This window comes from Poecile atricapillus, chromosome 1, assembly GCF_030490865.1.
Source record: "Poecile atricapillus isolate bPoeAtr1 chromosome 1, bPoeAtr1.hap1, whole genome shotgun sequence".
NCBI lineage: Eukaryota > Metazoa > Chordata > Aves > Passeriformes > Paridae > Poecile > Poecile atricapillus.
The window spans coordinates 49692590-49714138 of NC_081249.1; the positions used below are offsets into that span (position 1 = coordinate 49692590).

The 21549-nt window shown below is 35.0% G+C and overlaps 1 protein-coding gene across 1 annotated transcript in view; it reads right to left on the reverse strand.

Annotated features, from left to right (window-relative positions):
• Positions 1-21549, reverse strand: part of UCHL3 (ubiquitin C-terminal hydrolase L3) — a 41921-nt gene that overhangs the window by 18470 nt on the left and 1902 nt on the right. Inside the window, exons 3-6 of the mRNA XM_058828401.1 lie at positions 13309-13437; positions 10062-10218; positions 9619-9704; positions 8475-8522 (exon numbers count right to left, since the gene is read on the reverse strand). Of these exons, the coding sequence (XP_058684384.1) occupies positions 8475-8522; positions 9619-9704; positions 10062-10218; positions 13309-13437 (420 nt within the window). The remainder of the gene's footprint in view (positions 1-8474; positions 8523-9618; positions 9705-10061; positions 10219-13308; positions 13438-21549) is intronic.

The following is a 21549-nucleotide window of genomic DNA, read 5'->3' on the forward strand; positions in this document are numbered from 1 at the left end:
ACCACAGAATTCACATGAACTAGAGACATTTCTAGTGTCTCGTGTACTTCGACTGCAAGAAAAGCTTGTTCCTAACTAGATATTCCTTACATGCAACAAAAGCCTGATCAACATGCAAATTCTCAGGAAGTTAAGTTTCATAAACTGCAGTCCTCACAGACCTACTCATTTTGCCAATATTACAATTATCAACATCAATATGTATTTAGACTGAGATTACAGACCAAACTGGGCTACATCTGCTAGTACATGAACATCTGCACCAGTCAGTTTAGTTAGTCCTTCTGCAGCTGGTAACAAAATATTTACAGTATTCCCCATGTAAGTTTAACCCATGATTAAGAATGGACAATATCCCAAGAGTATTACTTTTGGGATACTTGGGACAATATCCCAAGAGTATTTGCTAGACATATGGGTAAAGATAAGAAAAATTGTGAGATCAGAGCACCCCAAAAAATCTTTCCAAAATTAGTGGTAATTTATCTCTCCCTGAAGACTTAATTTTAAGTTCTATGGTCTATGTTAGGCAAAAGTCAAGCTAGATTATCACAATGGTGAGTTCTGTGATCAAAAAAAAGTGGAACCACAAAAATAAAGAAAATTTCAAGGATTAGGGAGCTCTGCAAAAGCTAAATAAACTAGATTTTTTTTCAAATAGTTTTTCCTTCACAAGATTTTTTTTTTCCAAAATAAATTGAACAGCACTGTTGCACACCAAATACTGTATTTTTGGAGTGCTTTCTTGAGCAAAGTCAGTTGATGCAACATCAATTCTCTGAGTAGTTTTAGCCCACTGTCTAGCTTCAGCCATACTGGTAAAATGTTGCAAGTCTTAAGAATTGTAAATTCTTTTCATTTTCTCCTTCCAAATTAGTGGTTTGATGATGGTAAAAAAAAAAAAAAATAAAAAAAAAAGAGAGCGAGCCAAATCATCTTCTCTTCTGCGTAAGGGAAGAGGCTGACTGTGAACTCAGCCATCACCTGATGATACATGGCTATACCCTGCTGCTTGCTATCTCTTACAGATAGTGCAAGAACAGCACAGGAAGCATTATGGATTGGAGAGATGCAAAAAAAAAACAAACTAAAAAAAAAAGAAAAACAAACAAACTTATGGCAGTTGATTGGTAGAGATGTTGGATGCAAAACTGTAGAAACATTTTTTCACTTGTGTTATTTATTTCTTATAAACTTGTTATTTAAATCCATGGGTGGCTTTATGGGTGCGAATATCCTCTATATTTATGTTTCATCCTAGGAATCAGAATTCTTTCATGCAGATTTTATGGTTAAGCATAAGATCCAGAATAACAATTCTACAATATTAATACCTTATTAGCAATTTGCTCAGTACAGAAATCAGATTAATGCATGTCTCAAACACTAACACATTAGATAACATGGCAATGCAAAGAGTTACAGTCTAACCAAGCACAATTTCCAAAACATTTCACATGATTCTAGTAAGGTTCTTTTTTACACTTTTACTTTGTAGACTGTAAAAGAAAAAGAAACATAGCTAAAATTTTAAGGCAACTTCACCACCTTTACAGGAGAGATTATATGCTTGTTCTCTAATGCTAAGTTAAAAATCATGTATGAACCATTTATATAATTGATTTTATATTCTCTCAAGATGCAAATGTTTCTTTAGAAGACTATGGATTATTCAGAAGAAACATCAAGGAATATGGGTGACTTAAGAAAAAAATCCCACCATATGCTCTTGGCAGGAGCAAAAGGGAAGCTCTTTATGTTTCTCCTCTAACAATAAATTGTAATGCCCCAGGGAACCAGAGATCTTTGAAAGTTCAAGTTTTACAGCAGTTGGGAACAGAGTGCATTGATTCTACTTAGCCCTTGCCAATGTTAACGACTGTTACTGTGATCAAAGTCTAACTTTGTGCATTCCAAGCAAGATTATAGTTCTCCAGGCATATGAAACAAGTTTACAGACTAAAGTTTGCAGTTATGTTTTGAGTTAAAAAAGAAATCAAGCTGTGGTAGTGTTTTTAGAGGCTGCCAACTTCAATCCATGTTAAAATATTCCTGATCATACTTGTGAACAAAAAGTGTATCTAAGTAAACACACTGACGTGTGCCAGTATTTCAGCTTTTTGTGAACATCTGACACATGTTCTTATTTGTGATTTTTGACTCTCTGAGTATAAACACCAGTTTTGATTTTCAAAGGTTGACTTTTTTATCAATATTTTTGATAAAGGTCTAATGAGGTGCAAGAATGTTGTTTCCATTTGAAGTAGCAGCTCAGATGCTGCATCTCAGTCCATTCAATTCTGAGCCTCATTTCGCTCAACATACAGTTCTAGAAGCCAAAGCTGTCAGTTGGGAAATGGATGTACAAAGTATACTAAAATAACCCAAACAGGAGGAGTTACAGAAGAAAGGCAGTGTTTTCTGTGTCCTCCCTTAATAGCTGATATATTTTACTCTGCAGTTCTGTTTTCTTTTATCTTCCTCTTCTTAACAACTAATCTTAAGCACTGTAGGTTAATTTGTTTAGATGGACATTCTCATCAGCCGCTAAGGAAAAGGAAAAATACATGAATGTAAGAGCTCTTAATTTTGTCCTAAGAATTTAGGTCATGAACAAAATCAAAAGCTCTTATTACTCTCTAGCCAATATCCAACACAGTCTTACTAATCTATAACCAATACCCAGCATAGGCATTTCAAGTGGCCATATCACTTTTGTTTATTTACTTGATTGAAATGTCATTTTGAGCCAAGCTGAAGTAACACTTAAACAAGAAAACTTCCCAAAGACCACAAATCACATTCTGCTAAGCAGCAATGCATAAATGTTGCTAAAACTCCCCTGTCCAAAATAACTTTCACCTCCGTCACAAAAGTGATTCCATATGCCACAAGTACCACATGACATAATAAAAAGTTCATTCTATCACTTGTACTTACATCAAAAAGGGATATGGAAAGCCATTGGCAGCAGGTAGTGGTACCTTGATGTTGCACAGCCTGCCAATCACTTAACAGCACAATTATTTGAGTATTTGCTGTTCACGAAAGCTGATCTAAGTATAGTCTGTTAAACTTTCTCCTCTCTTCCCAGAAGTGTGCCTCTAACCCCTCTGTGCCAGCATTAGCTCCTATAAGGCTACAGGATCAGTGTTTCAGGGAGCTAGGAAGCCCATTAAGATACTGTAGGAAACCTGACAATCCAGAACGATTTTAACAGCCACAGATACACATAGCTGGCTAAAACTTCAGATACTATTACCAAAATAGCACTTGAACAGGAGATAAGCATGTCAAAGCCTTGAGAAATGCAGAAATTGAATACTAATTATTCTTCAGATCTAATTCCTTGCCCAAAGGCCAATTAATATTTTTAAAAGATTTCTGTGACATAGCTTGCCATTTTCCTTACTGTAGAATTGAGCTGTAATGAAGCACAATTGCAAAAGTACTGGATATAGATGCCAGTAATATGAGAGCAGAACAAAGGTATCTTCTACTCACATTATTATATTCACATATTAAAAGGTCATTTATTTCAAGAATCACTGCAGATAATATTTTATACCTGGAATAACTTCCCTGAAGCATGTAATTGTTTAATTGAGCTAAACAATTTCTACAGGCTTATTTCTATACAAAGTGTGCCTTTGCATTTTCCTCCTCTCCTTTCTCTCTGTCAGGCAACTATACAGCAACTTACTATTATTACTAATGCAAATGAGGGAGTAGGATACAAAATTACTTTCTTCCCCAACTCAAATTTCAAAAATTATTTACTCTGTAAAAGACTCTAGACCTGGAAGTCTGTCTCATTTAATGTTTTCCCGTTATCAAAAAATGCTCCCCTCAGATTTTCTGATCTGTTACTTGCAAACAGTTACTACAATTGCTTTGAAAGTAAGGAATGCAAAACAGCAATACAAAAAAAAGTTAGATATGAATCTCATCCTGATCACTTCTATAAATTGGTCCTTTTCCTCCTCAAATATTTCCCTAGCTTTTTTGATCACTGTTGATTAGACAGCTAATGCAGACCCACAAACTGTCTGTCATTTTAATATTTTTAAAGGGTTGTAATTTTTCAAAGGGAGAGGGTGGTTTTGTTTTTTTGTAAGAGGGTATCAGAAATGTTGAGTGGCACTACAGGGTTTCAAATCTTATGAACTGCTCAAGGAGGCATCAGAGAAACAAGAAGGGAAAAAACCCCAAATGAAAAACAAAAGGGAAAATGTTAAGACGGCTCAGCACAAAACAATAAAATAAGGATCAGATTAGAAGTGTGTACAGTTCTGCAAAAAAACAGGTTCTGTTTTCCACATCTTAAGACATCCTAGATATTATAAATAGATGTGTATGCTCAGCAGAAGACCTATGAATAAAGAGGTTCTTGAGTATCTGTCACCTATTCTACTCTCAATAATATCTGCAGTTCAGGAGCTGCCACACAGAAAAGAGTACACCTGATCTATGAAGCTTTAAGGTAAAGACCTATATATATATTTATTTTTTTTTTGACAGCTTTGGATATGAAATATCTGTCATTTGAGAAGGTGTAAGTTTCATCACCATAAACTTCAAGAGAAATACTGTTAAAGGAATCTTACATTAATTGCCCTCATTATGGTACTTGAACACGTGACCAGAATCAAACCACCCTTGAAGCCAACAAGACACTCCTTCTGTGGAACCATTCCCAGATCTTATTGCTTACTACCAAAGTAATTTTAAACAGACCTACACTTTTTACACAGAAGTATCCATAAAAAACTACCCATAAGACTGCTTTAGCTATTTATTTGCTCTACTGTAGCAATAAAGTGAGATATAGAGCCACACAATCCAGAAGTATTAACAGAACCTGGTCCAAAACCTGGCCTGAAGGATTAAGTGCAAATTTACAACCCCTCTAATTAGCACACTTGAAATGAATTATCAAAATGAAAGCTGCTTAACAGTTCTTAAAAGTTTAATCTCCTTGAAAGAAAAAAAAACCTCTTATTTTTAAGAAAAGTAGTTGGTTTTTCTTAACTAAACAAATTAATCACAGCTATCAAACTTGGAAAGCCTGTTAAAGCACCCATCAAGGCAGAACATTCTGTAGTTTTCAGCTTCAATCCACTTGCTTAGTAATTCATCCTCATAGAATAGCCAAATAGATCCCACAGTAATGATACCTCCCAGAAGCAGACTGATCACTCTAAATTCCAACAGTCACCATCTGGAATCTAAAAGCCCACTACAAGTAGTATCTTGCCAAGTGTGGGTTTTTTCCCCCCTGAGAAGAGCTCTTTAAAACATATGAAATTTAGGAGGGAAAAAAAAAAAAAATCTGATTTCAGTTTATACTAAAACAGAAACAAATCCTACCCACCAGAAAAGATGACAGAATACACAGATACTAGGAAGATAGCACTGCTTTATGCTTATACTTCTGATTTTTATTACTTTAATTATTATATTATATTTCATTAGTTATTTATTATTTTATTTTTATAATTTTTCTAGCAAGACTTGTTTTGAGGTTTGAAATATTTACATACATGAAACAAAAAAAAAAGTAGAAAATGCATTAGCATATTGTAAAAACTAAGTAGTCACTGAGATTATAAAAAATGTCTGTGAAGACATAGCAAGACTATCAAAGGCAATCAACAAATAAAGACTTTACTCAGAAGTATTAAAGACTGAGTCCCCAAATATCTGAAACATCAGAACACAGAAAAAAGAAACCTAAACCCACCAAACAGTATCATCAGAAAAGAACCTGTCTGTACTCTCTGCAATTTTTAAACCTTCTGCAGCTCATGATTCCAGAAAATTTATCTCAATTGTATGATGGTGTGCTTTGCATGGTGGAAGGAAACATCCTTCCTTTTTAAACAAATCAGTGGAATTGACTGCTATCCATCCCACTTTTGGAAGTTATTCTGTTTAACACAAATACATTTAAGCAAGACTTTCTAAAAATGTGAGTGGACAGTAGTATGCAATACCTATCTAAGGGACAGAACTACCCACAGAGCAGGCTTTTTTCTGAAAAACACAAGCCAAGTTAATAATCCTAAGAAAACGTAGGCCTGCATGTTTTCTTGACAGTCTTTAAATCTGTAAGAGACCTAGAAAGGACTTTTTGTTAACGAGGCACTAACTATACAGCACTTATTATCATTAAGCAACTAAATAAGCCACTTTACTCAAAGGAAAGATTTCTATGCAACATGCCTTGGCTATTTGGACAGCTGAGGGGGTGCATGGAGGTCAAAAACCCCAGTCATAGGAAGGCAACCTTGTTCCTTTCCAGTGCTCTTAAAGGAGCTTTAAATTCTCAGGAAAGTAATTGTAACAAGTAATGGATATGCAGGAGGAACAGGATTCTCTTCTTTCTTTCTTTCCCAAAAGGTGCTAGAAATCCTCAACTTATCCCACAGGACAAGTCAACAACCTCCTATGACCTGCATGTGTTAACTTCAGCACCTGCAAGATCACACTGTTCAACCACTACCTGGAGAGGAAAGAGTGACATTTAAAATGTACCCATGGAAGGAAGAAAATATTAACTCACTTCAACTCTCAGTTACACTTCTCAGCATTTCATGTTTCATATTTTGTTTCACTTAAAAAGAATTTTACTTTAAAGTCCTCAGGTACCAATGAATAGGGAGGCCTTGCTGCCTTGTTTAACTACCATCTGGTAGGACAAGATTTCCAGAGAATTTGATGTTCCTGTAACAAAACTTACTTATTTCTTCCCTCCTTGGTTGATGGATTAGAACTATTCTGAAAAAATGATCCTGGGAAATGTATTCAGTCTTTGTACTATTTCAACTTTGGAAACAAAAAGACAGGAAAAAGTTATTTCGCCAGTCTAAGGAATATCCATATTGAATTACTTACAGAAAGAGTTATACAAAATGGAATAATAAATAATTGGCAAGGAAACTAGCTATTCAATAACTGTGTTTAGGCATGGTTGCTAAGACAACCTTGTAATTTTTTATTATGAAAAAAAATCTTCATCTTTCCATGCAATTATTAATCTTTTGTATTGTGGTTATCTTGATCAGGAAACAAATTAATTAGTGGAAGTTCAAGAAGTTAGCTGTCCATTATTAGGAGATTCCAACATCATTTAGGTGCTTCCTGAATCTTCATGAGGACTCTCAAAACACACAGCCCTTGCATTTTCTTTCCCAATCATTCCATAATATCTGCCAGAAGAATGCAGAGACCAGAGTTCCCTACATGAACCTCACAGTACATCAAAATAACTAAAGAAGATTCTCTTTCACAAAGATCTTAGGAAAATATTCATTTTTCAGCAGGTTGTTGGAATAATCACCCTTTCTGAGCTGGCCAAGAGTATCTAGAAATGGACTCATTTGAAAACAAATTAAAAAATAAAACCAGACCAGATTTTCTGAGTCTCTTACTTAGAAAAGGAAAAAAACACAAATTTGTTCAGATGCTTCTTGATATATAGAACCTCGACTAATTTAGGGAATGAGATAAGAAGAGAGAGTGGTGTGTTTTTTTAAAGAAAATACTACAAAGGAAGTCGAGTATCTATAACAGAAATAGTTAAACCAATTCTCATCATTTTCATTTCCAGACAGGGCAAGGGGGGGCAGAAAGGACTGCTTTGCTTTCTCCTACATTTTATAGATGACACTGCACAAAAAAAAAAGAAAGCATCACCTACTGCACTTAAAAAAGAGAGAATGGATGAGTCACTGGAGCCACAGCCAAACATAGAAGTGTTTTCTCTTTTTGTCAAACAAAGCAGTGCTAGCAACAATCCAATTTTTTTTTTGTGGAACAGATACTGAAATCTGAACTGGAAAGATGGAAAACTAGTATGACTGAAGCAGAAAAATGTTTAATGGTCAAGTTCATGATTATTTTCAGGGTTTTGTCAGCTTTCAGGTTGTTTTTTTCCGTATCACACAATCTGTTGGGGCATAAATGCTTATAAATGTATATATGAGTGAGAATTTATCTGAATTTGTATTGTATACAAACAGCACACACACAACTGCAAACCAACTATTGGACTATTTCTTTTCCTGAACTATAACTTTTCAAACTCTCATGTTTGTTACACTTGTATGGTTACTAAGAATCTTACAGTCTTACCTACAAATGTGCAACATCAAAACCTCAAGATTCTGTTACTGTCTGTTTTACTCTGAAATGAAGCTAAGAAAGATCTTTTATGTTATTTAAGAACTAAAAAAACCTAATGCAAACAACCCCCCCCAACAAAACACACAAATAAACAAATAAAAAGACCCCAAGCTTCAAGTTTGGTTTCCCCTGCATTAATATCACTTCATTTTGGACTAATTACACAGTACTGTAAACCAAGCAATAATCTCAATTCCACTGTAAACCTTTAATATATGATTGCTTTCATGTCAATTATATTCAACTCAAAGTAGACATAAACAAAGACTTTTTAAAAAAATGGATACCTCAGTCTGACCTTCATGGGCACTGGATTCATGAGTGACACGAATAGCCTAAAATTAAAATATATTTCAATCAGACTTTAAATGAGAGACTTTCACTGTTGCAAGAACCATTTTTGCACTTCATTTTATCAATTGCATAGATGTAACTATTTTTGTTCAGTGCTTATAATAAATAAAAAAGTTAATAAACAAATAATCTTCACTTCTAAGGATCTCAGAAGATCACTATTTCAGTTTCATAACAATTCAGGTCAAGTATCTGAGAATTTGTAATGGCACTTTTGCACACAGAAAACACAACAAGCATTTTTTTAGCTTTCATTTTGAGCAGAAAAAATAATTTAGATAGAAGCTCTAATCAGTCATTTTATGACCAACATTTCCATAGAAAATGTCATAAATCTCTGATGTTTCTGTTTGTTACTACTTCCTTTAGCCAGATGTTAACACTCATATTCCTGAGGGCTTCACAATATGCTAAAAGTGAACTCTGACTTAAAAACCATCAAGGTTTTAATTTTGAGAGAAGACCATCATTACCATCAGGAGCAATAGCACTGTTCTCCATCCATCACTGGCCAGATGTTTCTGCCACATCCTTACAAATAGAGCTAATGATGTGGCTAACCACATTATCAGCTAGCTCATCTCATGGTTTAGGATGGTAGGGGAAGGAGATCATATTTCAGCCAAATCAGCTCTTTGTGTGCCTCAACTGCTAAAGGCATGGAGATATGACTAGAAGACACAAATTAAAAGAGGCAGTGAAAGGACCATCCTTTCAGCAATAGCCCCAGATCAGCTTAAATTGACCATTAAACTACATCCTGAATCCACAAAAAAAAAAAAAAAAAAAAAAGATTATGCATACATTTCTCATGCATTTTAAAGTACTTTTAAACTAAGCCAGGGAATTAATAAGGATGAGAACACTGACAAAATCTGTTCTGCTGACTGAGCTATGGACAGGCAGGAATACTTTAAAATATCAAAGCAGAGTTTCCTTTGTAGCAACTGTCTGATCACAAACTCACTGTAAAATCAAATTTATTTAGGTGCTTAAGTCAACCCCCAAAGACAGTATTGGCTCATGCAAGTAATTCTTACACTGTTTTAAATAAAAGTAAAAACACATGATACTAACTTCATAAGTTTCTAGGTATTTGGCCCTCTCTTCAGGAGTCATAGATAATGAATCTTCTAGGAACTTTTTCAGTGATGAATTAGTTTCTTAAAAAAATTTTAAAAAGACATAGTTAGTGTCATGTTTTAATTCCAACTTTATTCACAGCTTACAGAATCCAACAAATGATCTAAAGATAGAATTGCACTGTATTTTTAAGATGCAGAAGGCTGACTGCAAGATTAACTGCTGCCTGCTGCACTTTGCAATGTTTTAAGTGCTTTAGTTCATAAATTAGTATAAAATATTAATTTTGTAATTATAGGTAAGAATGCATTCCTTTAGCCTTTATGAATAGTTATATTCAGAAAAAAATAGTACAAAACATATCTTCCCTCCATGGCTTCCCATAGCTAAGGAAAAAACCAGAAAAGCCAACAAAAACCAAACCAAAAATATCTTACCGAAGTTCATTTTATCTCTGTTGTTTGCAATAGCATGAATTAGCCCAATTGTTCCACAAGCATTGTTAATGGTCTGCTTCATGAAATACACTGATGATTTGACATCTTGTCCCTTAGCTTTTATCCTCTCTTCTTCTTCTGTTCTGAAGGTTTCATACTAGAAGGAAAGTTAAAGACATTTCACAAATTGTACAATTAGCTATGTTATACAAGACAAATCAATTTATAAAACACAACAGCTAATTGATACTGACATTTGAAATGTTTAACACACTTAAATGTGTCCATTTAAATGTGGTCCAACAAATACATGTAAACTTACCTGACCTCTATATTGTTTCTTAACCCAATGCCTTCACACTTGAAACATCATTTTGAATATGTGTTATCTAACAGAACTCCAAAAATTTTCAAATTATTTCCTTGATCTGAGCTCATGTCACCACCTCTCTTCAGTGCCACTAAAGGCTTTTTAAGGACAGAGGTGTCAAAGTGCTATCAAAAAAATCGTAATACTTCAGGTGATTAATCGTCATGAAGCATTCTTTAAAAATTCCACTGTTACATTTCATTTTTCCCAGGAATATAAAATAACATCTATATAACACCCAAGGCCCCAGAACAGGCCCTTCTAAAGCCATATTCATAAAGTAAACTTTTATTTTCTGTATCAAAAAGAGAATTTGCTTTGACTGAATAATCTAATATACTTGTTTTATAAAGACCATATTTGACTAAAATATCTGTTATACTGTGCAATAGTGTGTTGGTTTTGTGGGGTTTTTTTTTTGTTTCTGGCTGTGATTTGTTGATTATTTTTCAGGGGAGGAGTGTGTTGTTGTGGTTTTTTTTACTGGATTTGTTTGAGGTTTTTGTTTATTTTATTTCTTTCTTTAAATTTTAATTTCAAACAGAAAAAGAAAAAATAAATCCACAAATATTCCAGACAATGCTTCCTCCTTTGCCTCTTTTACTTACAAAAAAAAAAATAATTCTGAAGTAGATGGGCTTTTCATACAAGTATGATGAAAGTAAAGTATGAATCCAGAATGTTATCAAGGAACACTTCCTGCAAACTCCTGAGAAATTTCCCTTGGGCTCTCTGTACTGTCAGTGACAAAATCAAAGCACTTTTTCAGCATCCTATTCCACGTTTGCAGGTTGTCTAAATGTTCTGAATAGGCTAAGTAATAGCAAGAGCATTATAAACTATTTTAATTTTGTTTATCTACAAGCTAACAAAAACAGCCTTGAGATAAAAATTTCATAGAGTTTAACTGAACAAAAAGTTCAGACTAGAGAGGCGAGGAATACAGCTGCCAGTCATTCCCTCCCAAACAGATAAAATTCACAGCAAAAATAAATATATAAATGCTGAGAATACCAAAACTACAATTTTGAGCAAGGGTTAGATCAGATCACCTCGAGACATTCCTCCTAACCTAAGATGTATGCCATAATTTATATTCATTTGGATCTATTCATTCATTGGGCCCAAAATGGCCAACACCCACAATATTCACTTTGTCTACAATCTACTATGCAGACTAAGAAAGCCATTGACCTTTAAAGTGGACAACAATCCTAAAATTATCTGTATGCTAACAAGAGTAGCTTGCCCTAAAAGCAAGTTCAAGGAAACTGATATACAGGACCCACAAAACAACTGAACTTCCAGACAGAAGAACAGATAGACATGTAAGAAAAGTGTTTACAAAGGCAGGAAAACTAATAGGCACTTTCATAAATGTAGACACAGCCAAGAAACAAATAAATCATAAATTAAATAAAAGTGTAATTTTACAGGCCATTTCGAAAGGGAGGCTGAAGAGGGAAAACTACTCTAGAAATACAAAATAATGCTCAAGGGTCTTGTGGAGTTCACACTGACCAACAAAAGCTTCAGAACATTGGGACCTCCCATGAAACATTCATCCTTCACACAGCCAGCCTAGACAGTTGACAGAAACACTTGTGTCCCTTATGTTTCAGAAGGATTAATATGCTGAACACTTGGCTGGTTCTCAGATTTGACTGATTGATGTTTCTCTGGTTTTGTTTGTCATATGTTTCTTTAGGATGAAATCAGATACGCTTTCTGGAACAGTAAGAGCAAGGTTATTCTTTCCCATGGGATAATGCTCCCAATAGCATGATCCAAAAAAAGGTTTGCACAAGCAGGGAATCAAAAGAAAAGTGACAGTCACAAAAGGAGCTGTCCTGTAGCACTAGCAGCCAGACAGAAATGACAGCACACAGAAAACAATGCCTCAAAGGTGACAGAAAGGACATTTCCTGAAGACAGGTGAGTTGACTAAGCTCAAAACTGTCAAGGTGGCTGAAATCAAGCTTGAAAATTACTGCCTGCATAGCTGTTTTGGAAAAACTGAGAACTCAGAAGTTTACAGGACATAATGTGTAGGAAGACTGACTTGTCACTCCTCCCTATTTAAACACCTCTTGTTGTAGAAGTTAAGTGTCAATAGGTAAGTGATTTGTCCTCATAAGCTACATATTATTTTTGAGAGACATATTAAAAGAATGAATTGTGGACAGACTCACTTCAATCTTTCTGGCTGACCTTATCACAATCATGTAATACTCTTATAATTGAAAGATCAATATGAATCACACTACTAAAAGCATCATGACACAAAATAAGCACATTGAAGGTTTAACCAAAGCAAGTTCTTCAAAGTCCAACATAGTGAAAGACAGGGAGGAAATTGTCTTTCACCTTAATAATATGTTCCATCTGTCCAAGAAGTGAAAGCCACATCAGTACTGATGACTGAACTGGAAGTGGACTGAAGTGGATTGAAGTTTGAAAGATTGTCAGTGTAACAGAAGAAAAACTAAAAAAGGAGTTGCATATTGTCCTACACACTATTTCTTATTTTCCTTATGCTGTTGGAGTCTTCTGCTAAAATTAGACAATTGAGCCATTTCACTGTGCTTATTATGAAAAATACCTTAAATTGCCTTAAATTGTGAGGCATATTTCTCTGTGCTTCTACATTAGCTTTCCCCATTCTGATTTGAAAAGAAATCAGAAATATACATGCAAGGTTATCAAAAGAAGGTTCTGAAAGAAGGATTTTTTGTGATATTTTTAATGAAGATGTCTCCTGAATAAAGCTGGAGTCTCATCTTGATTCTAATATGACAGCAAAGTACAAGATTCAAACTTTCATTCCCATTTCACTTATGACCAAAGCAATTAACTGATTATTAAATAAACATTTACCTTTTCTGTTATTGGAAAGAGAAGTAGTACTGCACATACAGGTCTTGGCACCATGCTAAGCAGTTCTGGTTCCATACCATAAACATCTACAAATTGCCAGTCAGGATGTATACCCAACTGTTTCAGGAACTGGAAAAGAAAAAAAAAAAAGCATAATATTAAACAACTACACTCAAAAACCTATCTTTTCAAAAGCATAACGGAGTATCCACAATGTGATTAAAACACATTAAAACAACACATGCTTCCTAAAATATAAGGAGAATAAAAGAAATACAAGTTTTAATAAATAAGGCTGAATAAATCACACACGAATACACACAGTCCCCATGTTTTATGTATTTAAATAGTCTTTATAGAAGTGGAAACACTCCCAGAACTATTTACTGAAGCATTAAAGCATTTCAACCATTTTAAAAGTGTTCTGTCACAAAACAGAAGAGTACTGCATATTCACGTTAACTAGAAAACATCAGAGCCATCAGTCAGAGCACACATGAAAAAACTTATGGTATTATTTGACTCCATGAATTCAAAATACCTGGCACCAGTGGTCATACTGGAGCTCCTACAAGCAAAAAAATGTTAGGAGTAAAACCACACAATATTTACATTTTAGTAGGTGTACTTTTTACAAGAAAAATCCCTTCAAACTGTGATGGAGCAATATATTTTGAAGACTGGATACTGACATTTTAATTGGATATTCTTCTTGTACTCAAGTGAACTAGGCATCACAACAACAGTTACAGAATTAATAACTAGAGATGATGTAAGACAATTTGAAGTCTTTTCATTGTCAGTCTTGAAGAACATAACTGAATTCAGGAATTGTTACAATACACACACAATGACCATTCACAATTATACGAAAAAACCAATTGTACACTGTGGCATATACAGATCTTTGAATGAACATGGAGAAAAGGGGAAGTGTTAAGAATTTAGTAACTGATGAAACAGAAGACAGTGTATTTTGAACTTCTGTTCTAACCTTCTACATTGTGAAGATAACTACCACTTTGTGAATAGCAAAAATTAAAAAATTTCAAAAGAGGAGGGACTACATGTATGGGTGAATTAAAATATTAACTGTACTTCTAGTACTTCTCTTATTAAGCCAGTGATTAATCTACCATTTTTATTGCAGGAAAAGTAACACAACGGAAAAATTCCATTTTCCATTCCAATATAATTTAATATTTTGCAATATTACATGAAATAAGGGTACAAATGCCCAAAAAAAAACCCCCCCAAAAAAACCAACACTCTCCTAGAAAAAGACCCCACAAACCAGGAAAGACAAGGATAAAGGATCCCATTAAGTTACTGGACAAATAAGTTATTTAGATTCTCTTCTTGTTTTCTATACCACTGGGGGAAAAAAAACCACCAAGCAACCAACTAACAAAAGTAAAACAAACCCCTTTGAACCCAAAGTCAACAAAATGCTAACTAAACCCAAGAATGGTTTACTCAAACTCCTGAATTAAGAATTTAATGGAACTAAAACTCCGTGGATACAGGGAACCTTTCATTATTCTTGTTACCATACCACCTACAAACTTCACAATCTGAGAAATTTTAACTTCCAGTAAACAATGAGAGCAACAATGAAAAATGATGGTCAGCACTACAGAGAACAGCAAGAGCATAGGCTTAGTATGACAAGCAGTGATCTTAACACACAGCCAGACTAACAACTCTACTGTAGAATCATAAACTAAAAATCAAATACTAAGGATAGACCCAAAATAGGCAAAGAAGGTATCTCTCTGTGTGTCAAGAGGGTTTCACGCAGGCCTAGAAACAAAGATAGAAATATCCTTCTGAAAATTAAGCAGATTTTAAAAACTGAAACATAAGTCCCTGTGTAAGAGAGACTGACAGATGGTAACATATGAACAATAGATGGCAGGATGGGAAGACGAAGTCATTCCTGTTTTAGGACAGCAGGAAGTTCAGTACACTTTTTAGACACCGTCACTGTCTAAAAAGGTAAGAGATTGCTGCTGTTTTCCTTTCCAATTATTTAGGGATTATCCAAGAAATTTTATTCTACAAATACCTACTGTAAAGAACAGTTAGGCTTCTTTGAGGGCTCACTCATTTTCAGCTGTTCACTTTCTCTTAACTTAGTGATACTATATACACAAGATAAAATAGCAGCTTCATAATTCTCTAGATCAGCACAAGAGAGTATCAGAATCTTTTTCTCAAACACTGCTTATCACACTGCTGACAATTCTTAATTTATATGTCTTTGAGCTTTTACCTTATTAAAGAAAAAAAAAGAAAAATACTTGTCTATATTACAGAAGTCTTAGAGGAGCTCAGGAAGAACAACAGCAGCAGCACAAGAACACCCACGCATTTGTATCTAGGATTCACTTTTTCACAACTTTATTTTTACAGATTGTTTTCATAGTTTTGGTTGTCTCTTTTCTTATCTTAAATGACCTTGCTGAAAAACACTTCCTGGTTTTTCACTGGTTCAGTTAACCAGTAGACAAAAAGCCACTTTAGAAACTACTTTACACCCCTCACCCTTATCTGCATTTCCTATGAATTTGTCCTTTTTTCCCCAATATTCCAGAAGGCCCTTCTTTCTCACGTGACTACTACTGCTTATAACTAGCTAAGGAAGAGCGCAGAGAAGATGGAGACAGATTCAGCAGCACACAGTAAAACAATGAGAAACAAGAGGGTGAAACACAGTTAAATTTGAACTTTATAAGGAAGGCATTTAAAAATAAATTTTAAAAATAATAGTAATAGTAAAACATTAGCACAAGCTGTCCAGGAGACTGTGGAGTTTGTGCCTTGAGAAAGTCAGAATTTGACAGGTTGCTGAGCAATTTGTTTTGGACAGAGCATGGTTGGTCTGCAGAACTCAAAAGCCCCTTCCAGCCTACTTTATTCTATTCTAAATGATCACAAGTTGTAAATCCGTATGTCTAAATGTTGGCTAATAGCAAAAACATTACAATAGGCACTTCTAGGCACTTCACCTATGCAGCATGTAGTAAAAGCTATTCTGTTTTCATTGCTGGCACTACTACTTCAGCCTACTAACTGGTAGGCATTGAAAAAAGCACAGAGCAGTTATATTTAATGAGTTTAGATTCCTAGTTCTGCCAACACAGTTACACAGCCAGTAGGAAGATTTGATCTATCAGGTTTACGGAGATGCAAAAAAGGTAAGCGGGGTAAGACAATGTAAGCGTGAAATTTATTATAAACTTATGAAGTAAATACACAATTGAAGTATCATTTAAGCAGCAATGTGCTTTTCTACTCTGTCACTTTCATGTCAAAATGAAGTGAGGACAAAAACCGATACAAAATAGGGGTTTGAAATTTAAGTGCAATTAAAGTTGGACAGCATCTGCAAATAGTTCAGGAACATCACATTTTTAATACTAAGGGATTATAGTTAAGATCTGGATTTTTCCACATTTTACTGTGGTATTTATATAAAAAGTTGGAACCATGAAAACATAAAACTGGCAAAATGCACAAACATTTCCAGACTCTCAGATGCTGAAGTCAAGAGAGCTTCTGTGGGAAGAACCAACTGTTGCCATCCTCTTCTAAGCACAAATGTAAACCAAACACCCACAGCATCTACATTTTATTGTACTTCTGCCGAATGCATTAAAACATCTCTATATCACAACAAAACCACAGTTAAGACTTTCCTCTTTAAAAATGAAGGGTTTCTATGGCTTTAGGAAACTGGAAGGACAACATATAAATAAACCAATTAAGACAATATTTTCTAACTTTTTCATTAAAGCACTAGAATTTTTTTAACTCTATTGGACTGAAGGTAATTTTTTCCCTAAATAGTAGTAAAACACTGAGTAAAATGTAACTGATTGAATTATCATCAAGAAAGGGAAAATTATTTATTTCTTAAAATATCCAATTCTTATTAGTCTATGTTAAAAATACAAACACACAACATTTTGCTTTTAATTCTTTACACATCATTTCTAGAAGCATGAAACAAAACCAAGTCTATTTCAGATGTGAAATTCCCTTCTAGAAATAAGGGAACCATCCAAACAATATTTTATTGTTGGAGCATTATAAGGATATATTTTTTCATTCTTTCATCATGATATCTATGGAATTAAAATGAAGGAATAATTTTTCAGTACACTTTAGAGACAGTGTCATTTCAGTCATATGTAGCAGCTGTGAAAACTTTATTTCTGTACAGCAGGTCAAAAGGAACACCAGGAGCAAAGAGACCGCTGGAACTTACATAAGCTGCATTATTCTTCTTTACCAACTACTCCTCACTTAGAATGGCCACAGTATGATCAAACAAGAGATGATACATTATAATAGACTTCCTTGGGAAAATCAAACTTTATTACAAATTCTTTAATATCCTTTAATATCCTCAGGTTCTGTACCTCAGGACACCATAATAAAGTTCAAAGAATACAGCCCATCACAATTTTTTTTCAAAAACATGAGAAAACTTACATCCACTACATTCTTATCTTTCCACTTGTGTTCATTACTTTATGGTGTCTGAAAGAGCAATACTGACTCTCAGTTAGCATTCCTGTTCTTCAGAATGAGAGGTATATATTTTTCACATATCCATACAGCAGTTTTGAAGCTTAACTCTCAGTGCCCAGGCACTGCTGTAAGTATTCCACCAGGGCACTGCACAGGCAGCAATGCAAAAAAAAGCACTCAGAAATCTGGACGAACCAGCTGACCCAGGCTTCCTCTGAAACCAGTGAGCAAGAGCTTTAAAATGCTTCCAGCAGAGTCCTGAGGTGTTGATACTGAGTCACCGATTCAAAACAGACTACTGTGTTATTCTTTGAGAAACACTTAACAGACCTGTTTCCATGATCTAGAAAGTTACTCATAACAGGGACCAGCTGGATCAATCCCCTCTTCTATTTCAGCTGTTAGATACACATTTCTTCTTTTCACAGTTTACTGAAACAACCATTGGATTCTACTGACTCTGCTGATCCTTTAAGCAAGGAAAATGGCAAAGTGGGAAACAGCATTTTCAGCGCAGCAAGATAATGCATAAGGCACGAACAACTGTCATTTGTTTTCCACTTTGCAGCACCCCATTCTGTCTTCAAGATAGTAAGGGTTTCCTTGTAACAAGAACTAAGAAACTGAGTAAAAAAGAACATAAGAAGGACCAGAAGTGGCAAGTACTAGTAGAGGAATGAAATACATGGTTTTCTTAGCTTTCAGTTACTGAAGAGCATACAGAGACTGAGCTAAGGCAATCTTTCAACTATTCATATAAATAGTACTCTAAACCCCAGAACAAGTTACAATTTTCCCTGTGCAACATATTTACCTATTTAAACTCCCTAAGCAGGCTACATAGCTGGAAATATTTTAAACTAGAAGAAGCCATTCAGGAAGCGGTCACCTACAATTCCTTCACATTTATCCTTGTGCTTATTCTTTGCTATGCAGCATCACAGGCTCAACATTCCCACTTTGCTGGCTCTGTGAAAGGCTTTCTGGGATATTGTCTTTACAGAAAGGATTGAATCCTGATTTTCTACCTTCTCAGGCTACATGAGTAATAACAGGCTGTTTTCCAAGCATGTACACTATCTCCACTATTTTTTACTCTGCTTAGCACAGAAGAATTAAACTCCACTCCCTCACCTGAAAAAAAAAAATAAAATAAGCTTAGCTAGTCATTTTTAGAAGGAGACCTGTGTTTCTCCACATCCAACATCCTTTCACACCAAGACAGTACCTCAGTACCTCATCTCTGAGTGCTACCTCCCAATACACTTCAGGAATTATGTGTGCTGCATTTGCAATTATTTTAATCACTACAGATTTTCTTTGGGAAAACTTGTGGGATAGTGTTTCAGAATCCAGGAAATTAAAAGACCTTTTAGGAAGACTAAGGCCTCCTTCCAAGCTACTTAATTCTCTGTATTTGCCTGACACCCTAAAGAGAGGTGTTCCATAAATGGAACTGTAACCATAGTAGCCATAAACTGGCTGTATCCAGTTTCTGCCATTTGTTCTATGCTTTGTGAGCTTTATTGTCCCTGTAACTTTCAAGTCACAGCTGTCAACGGTGTTCCTGAGCTAAAATAATTTTCTTTAGGCAGCTGACTCTCAATACCTTAATGGTTTAAAAAACCCAAAACCCCAAACCCCCCAAAAAGTAGGACCAAAGGCCTAAAAATAACACTGGAAGGTAACTAAGAACCAGCAACTAAGCCCTATTGGACAAGAAAAACTCAAGCCACAGCCAACAGTCAGTAGCTGAACTCGGAAGCCAGTGCTTGAGCTTCATAATCAGATGCAGTCAATTACTCCAGCCTTATCTGGATATGATGAAGGCATGAGTTGAAATGTTATCTTATCCAGGAAGCAGGGATATTTCTTAGAATGTGTAAGAGGAAGAAAGGGAAGAGAGAATGAAAAAAGATGGGACATTAAGAAAAATATCCACCAATACTTTTTGTTTATCTACACTTCCTAGGCAATCAATTGTGGGTTACGAGCCAGACTGAAGCAACATTATGATGAAGAACAATCAGCTTGTGTTCCGATGTTTTCACTCACTCCAAAAAATTTCCATGCAGTTTTTTTTCCCCCAGAAGAAACTGGAAACAAGACACAGAAACATCATATGTCTGGTAATTGATAAACATGATTTTCTTGCTTTCTCTCAGGAAAATCCCATAAGACATCCAAGAAGGAGAGTAGCACTGGTCATGTCAGGCTCCCCAACAGAAGGCCAAAGAGAAGAACCATTCCCTGTCCCACATCACTGTACAAAAAATGGAGCTTTGTAAGTGCTGAATCATCAACTCTTTCTGTATCAGAGGTAGACAATAATTCATTCTGTCAGACTGTAGAAGTGAAGGAGAAAAAAACAGTACTGTGACAATCACTTACCACAGTACGGTACATTTAACTCCTGATTTCCCTCATTACAACCGGCACTGTGTGCTGCACTGAACGACTGTCTTCTCTCGAAAACATCACTACAGGCACGTGGCAGATATCCTCTGCCACTGGAAATCTTTAAAGCTAAGAAAGAATATTCCTATTTATTCTCACCAGCCAGCTTATGAACCTTCAAATAATTTTAACACATATGAACAGAGAGGTTCGAGATTAAGGATTTATGAATTCCTGGACTTGTATTATAACATAAACACTTTCAGATGGAGAAAAACTACTGAGATATTTTTGAAAGACTTCACATACCTCTAACTGAGAAATACCATTTTTTGCCATTATCATTTTGTCCTGGGGTGACTGTATGCTCCACTCTGTTTCCCCCAAACCAGATGGAGGAAGGGCCTCTAAAATCTGCTTTTTAGAGGAGACCCCTTCAGAGGTTTCCTCACAAAATTTGCCCTAAAGCAGGACACACTTGAATTTCTACTACAAAGACTGAAAGCCTCAAATTTACAGCCTTTATTTCAAAATCAGAGAAAACACAGTATTGTAAGAACATAGTAAAAGCAAATGAACCTGCATTAGTACAGTTACTGTACTAATTACCTTACTAGTTACTGTTAAGAAGGGGATAAAATGATTGGTACAATAATCAAAACAGTGTAAGCACTTCTTGACTTTGAATGAAAGTTCTAATTACTATCTGACACTAAGAATCTATCCATCTTACAGGTCACTGGAATTTTGTTTTTTTGTTTAAGACTTCACTGCCTAGCAATAATTTTAACACTAACGAAAGCAGTATGCATTAGTCTAACACTCAACTAAAAAAAAGCCGAGTTTACAAAAACCAACCAAACAAACAAACTCCAAGAAGAAATATTTGGCGCTTGGCTAGATGTCTGTCCAAATACATGTATTAAATGACTACCAGACATAAGTATTACAGTTTGTAAGGCACACCATTGGGTTTTTTACTGATAAAGACTTCTAGAATATTTTACAGAGCACAGTACAGAGTACTAAAAGAAATGCCCATCCTTGCAATTAACTCAACAGGATTTTCTAAAAATTAGTTTGCAACTTCGTTAAAATTTCAAATTACTATTATTGTTGTTTTAAACACTAGCAAGATATGAATAATTTATGACTAACAGCCCTGTTGCTACACAGTTCACCACTGTACTGATGAGATTAAAAGAACAATGATTAATAATGCAAGGTGTGTTCATATTCAACACCCATCTTTTTTTTTTTTTTTTTTTAAATATACATCTCTCAGTCTAGATAATAACAATCCCT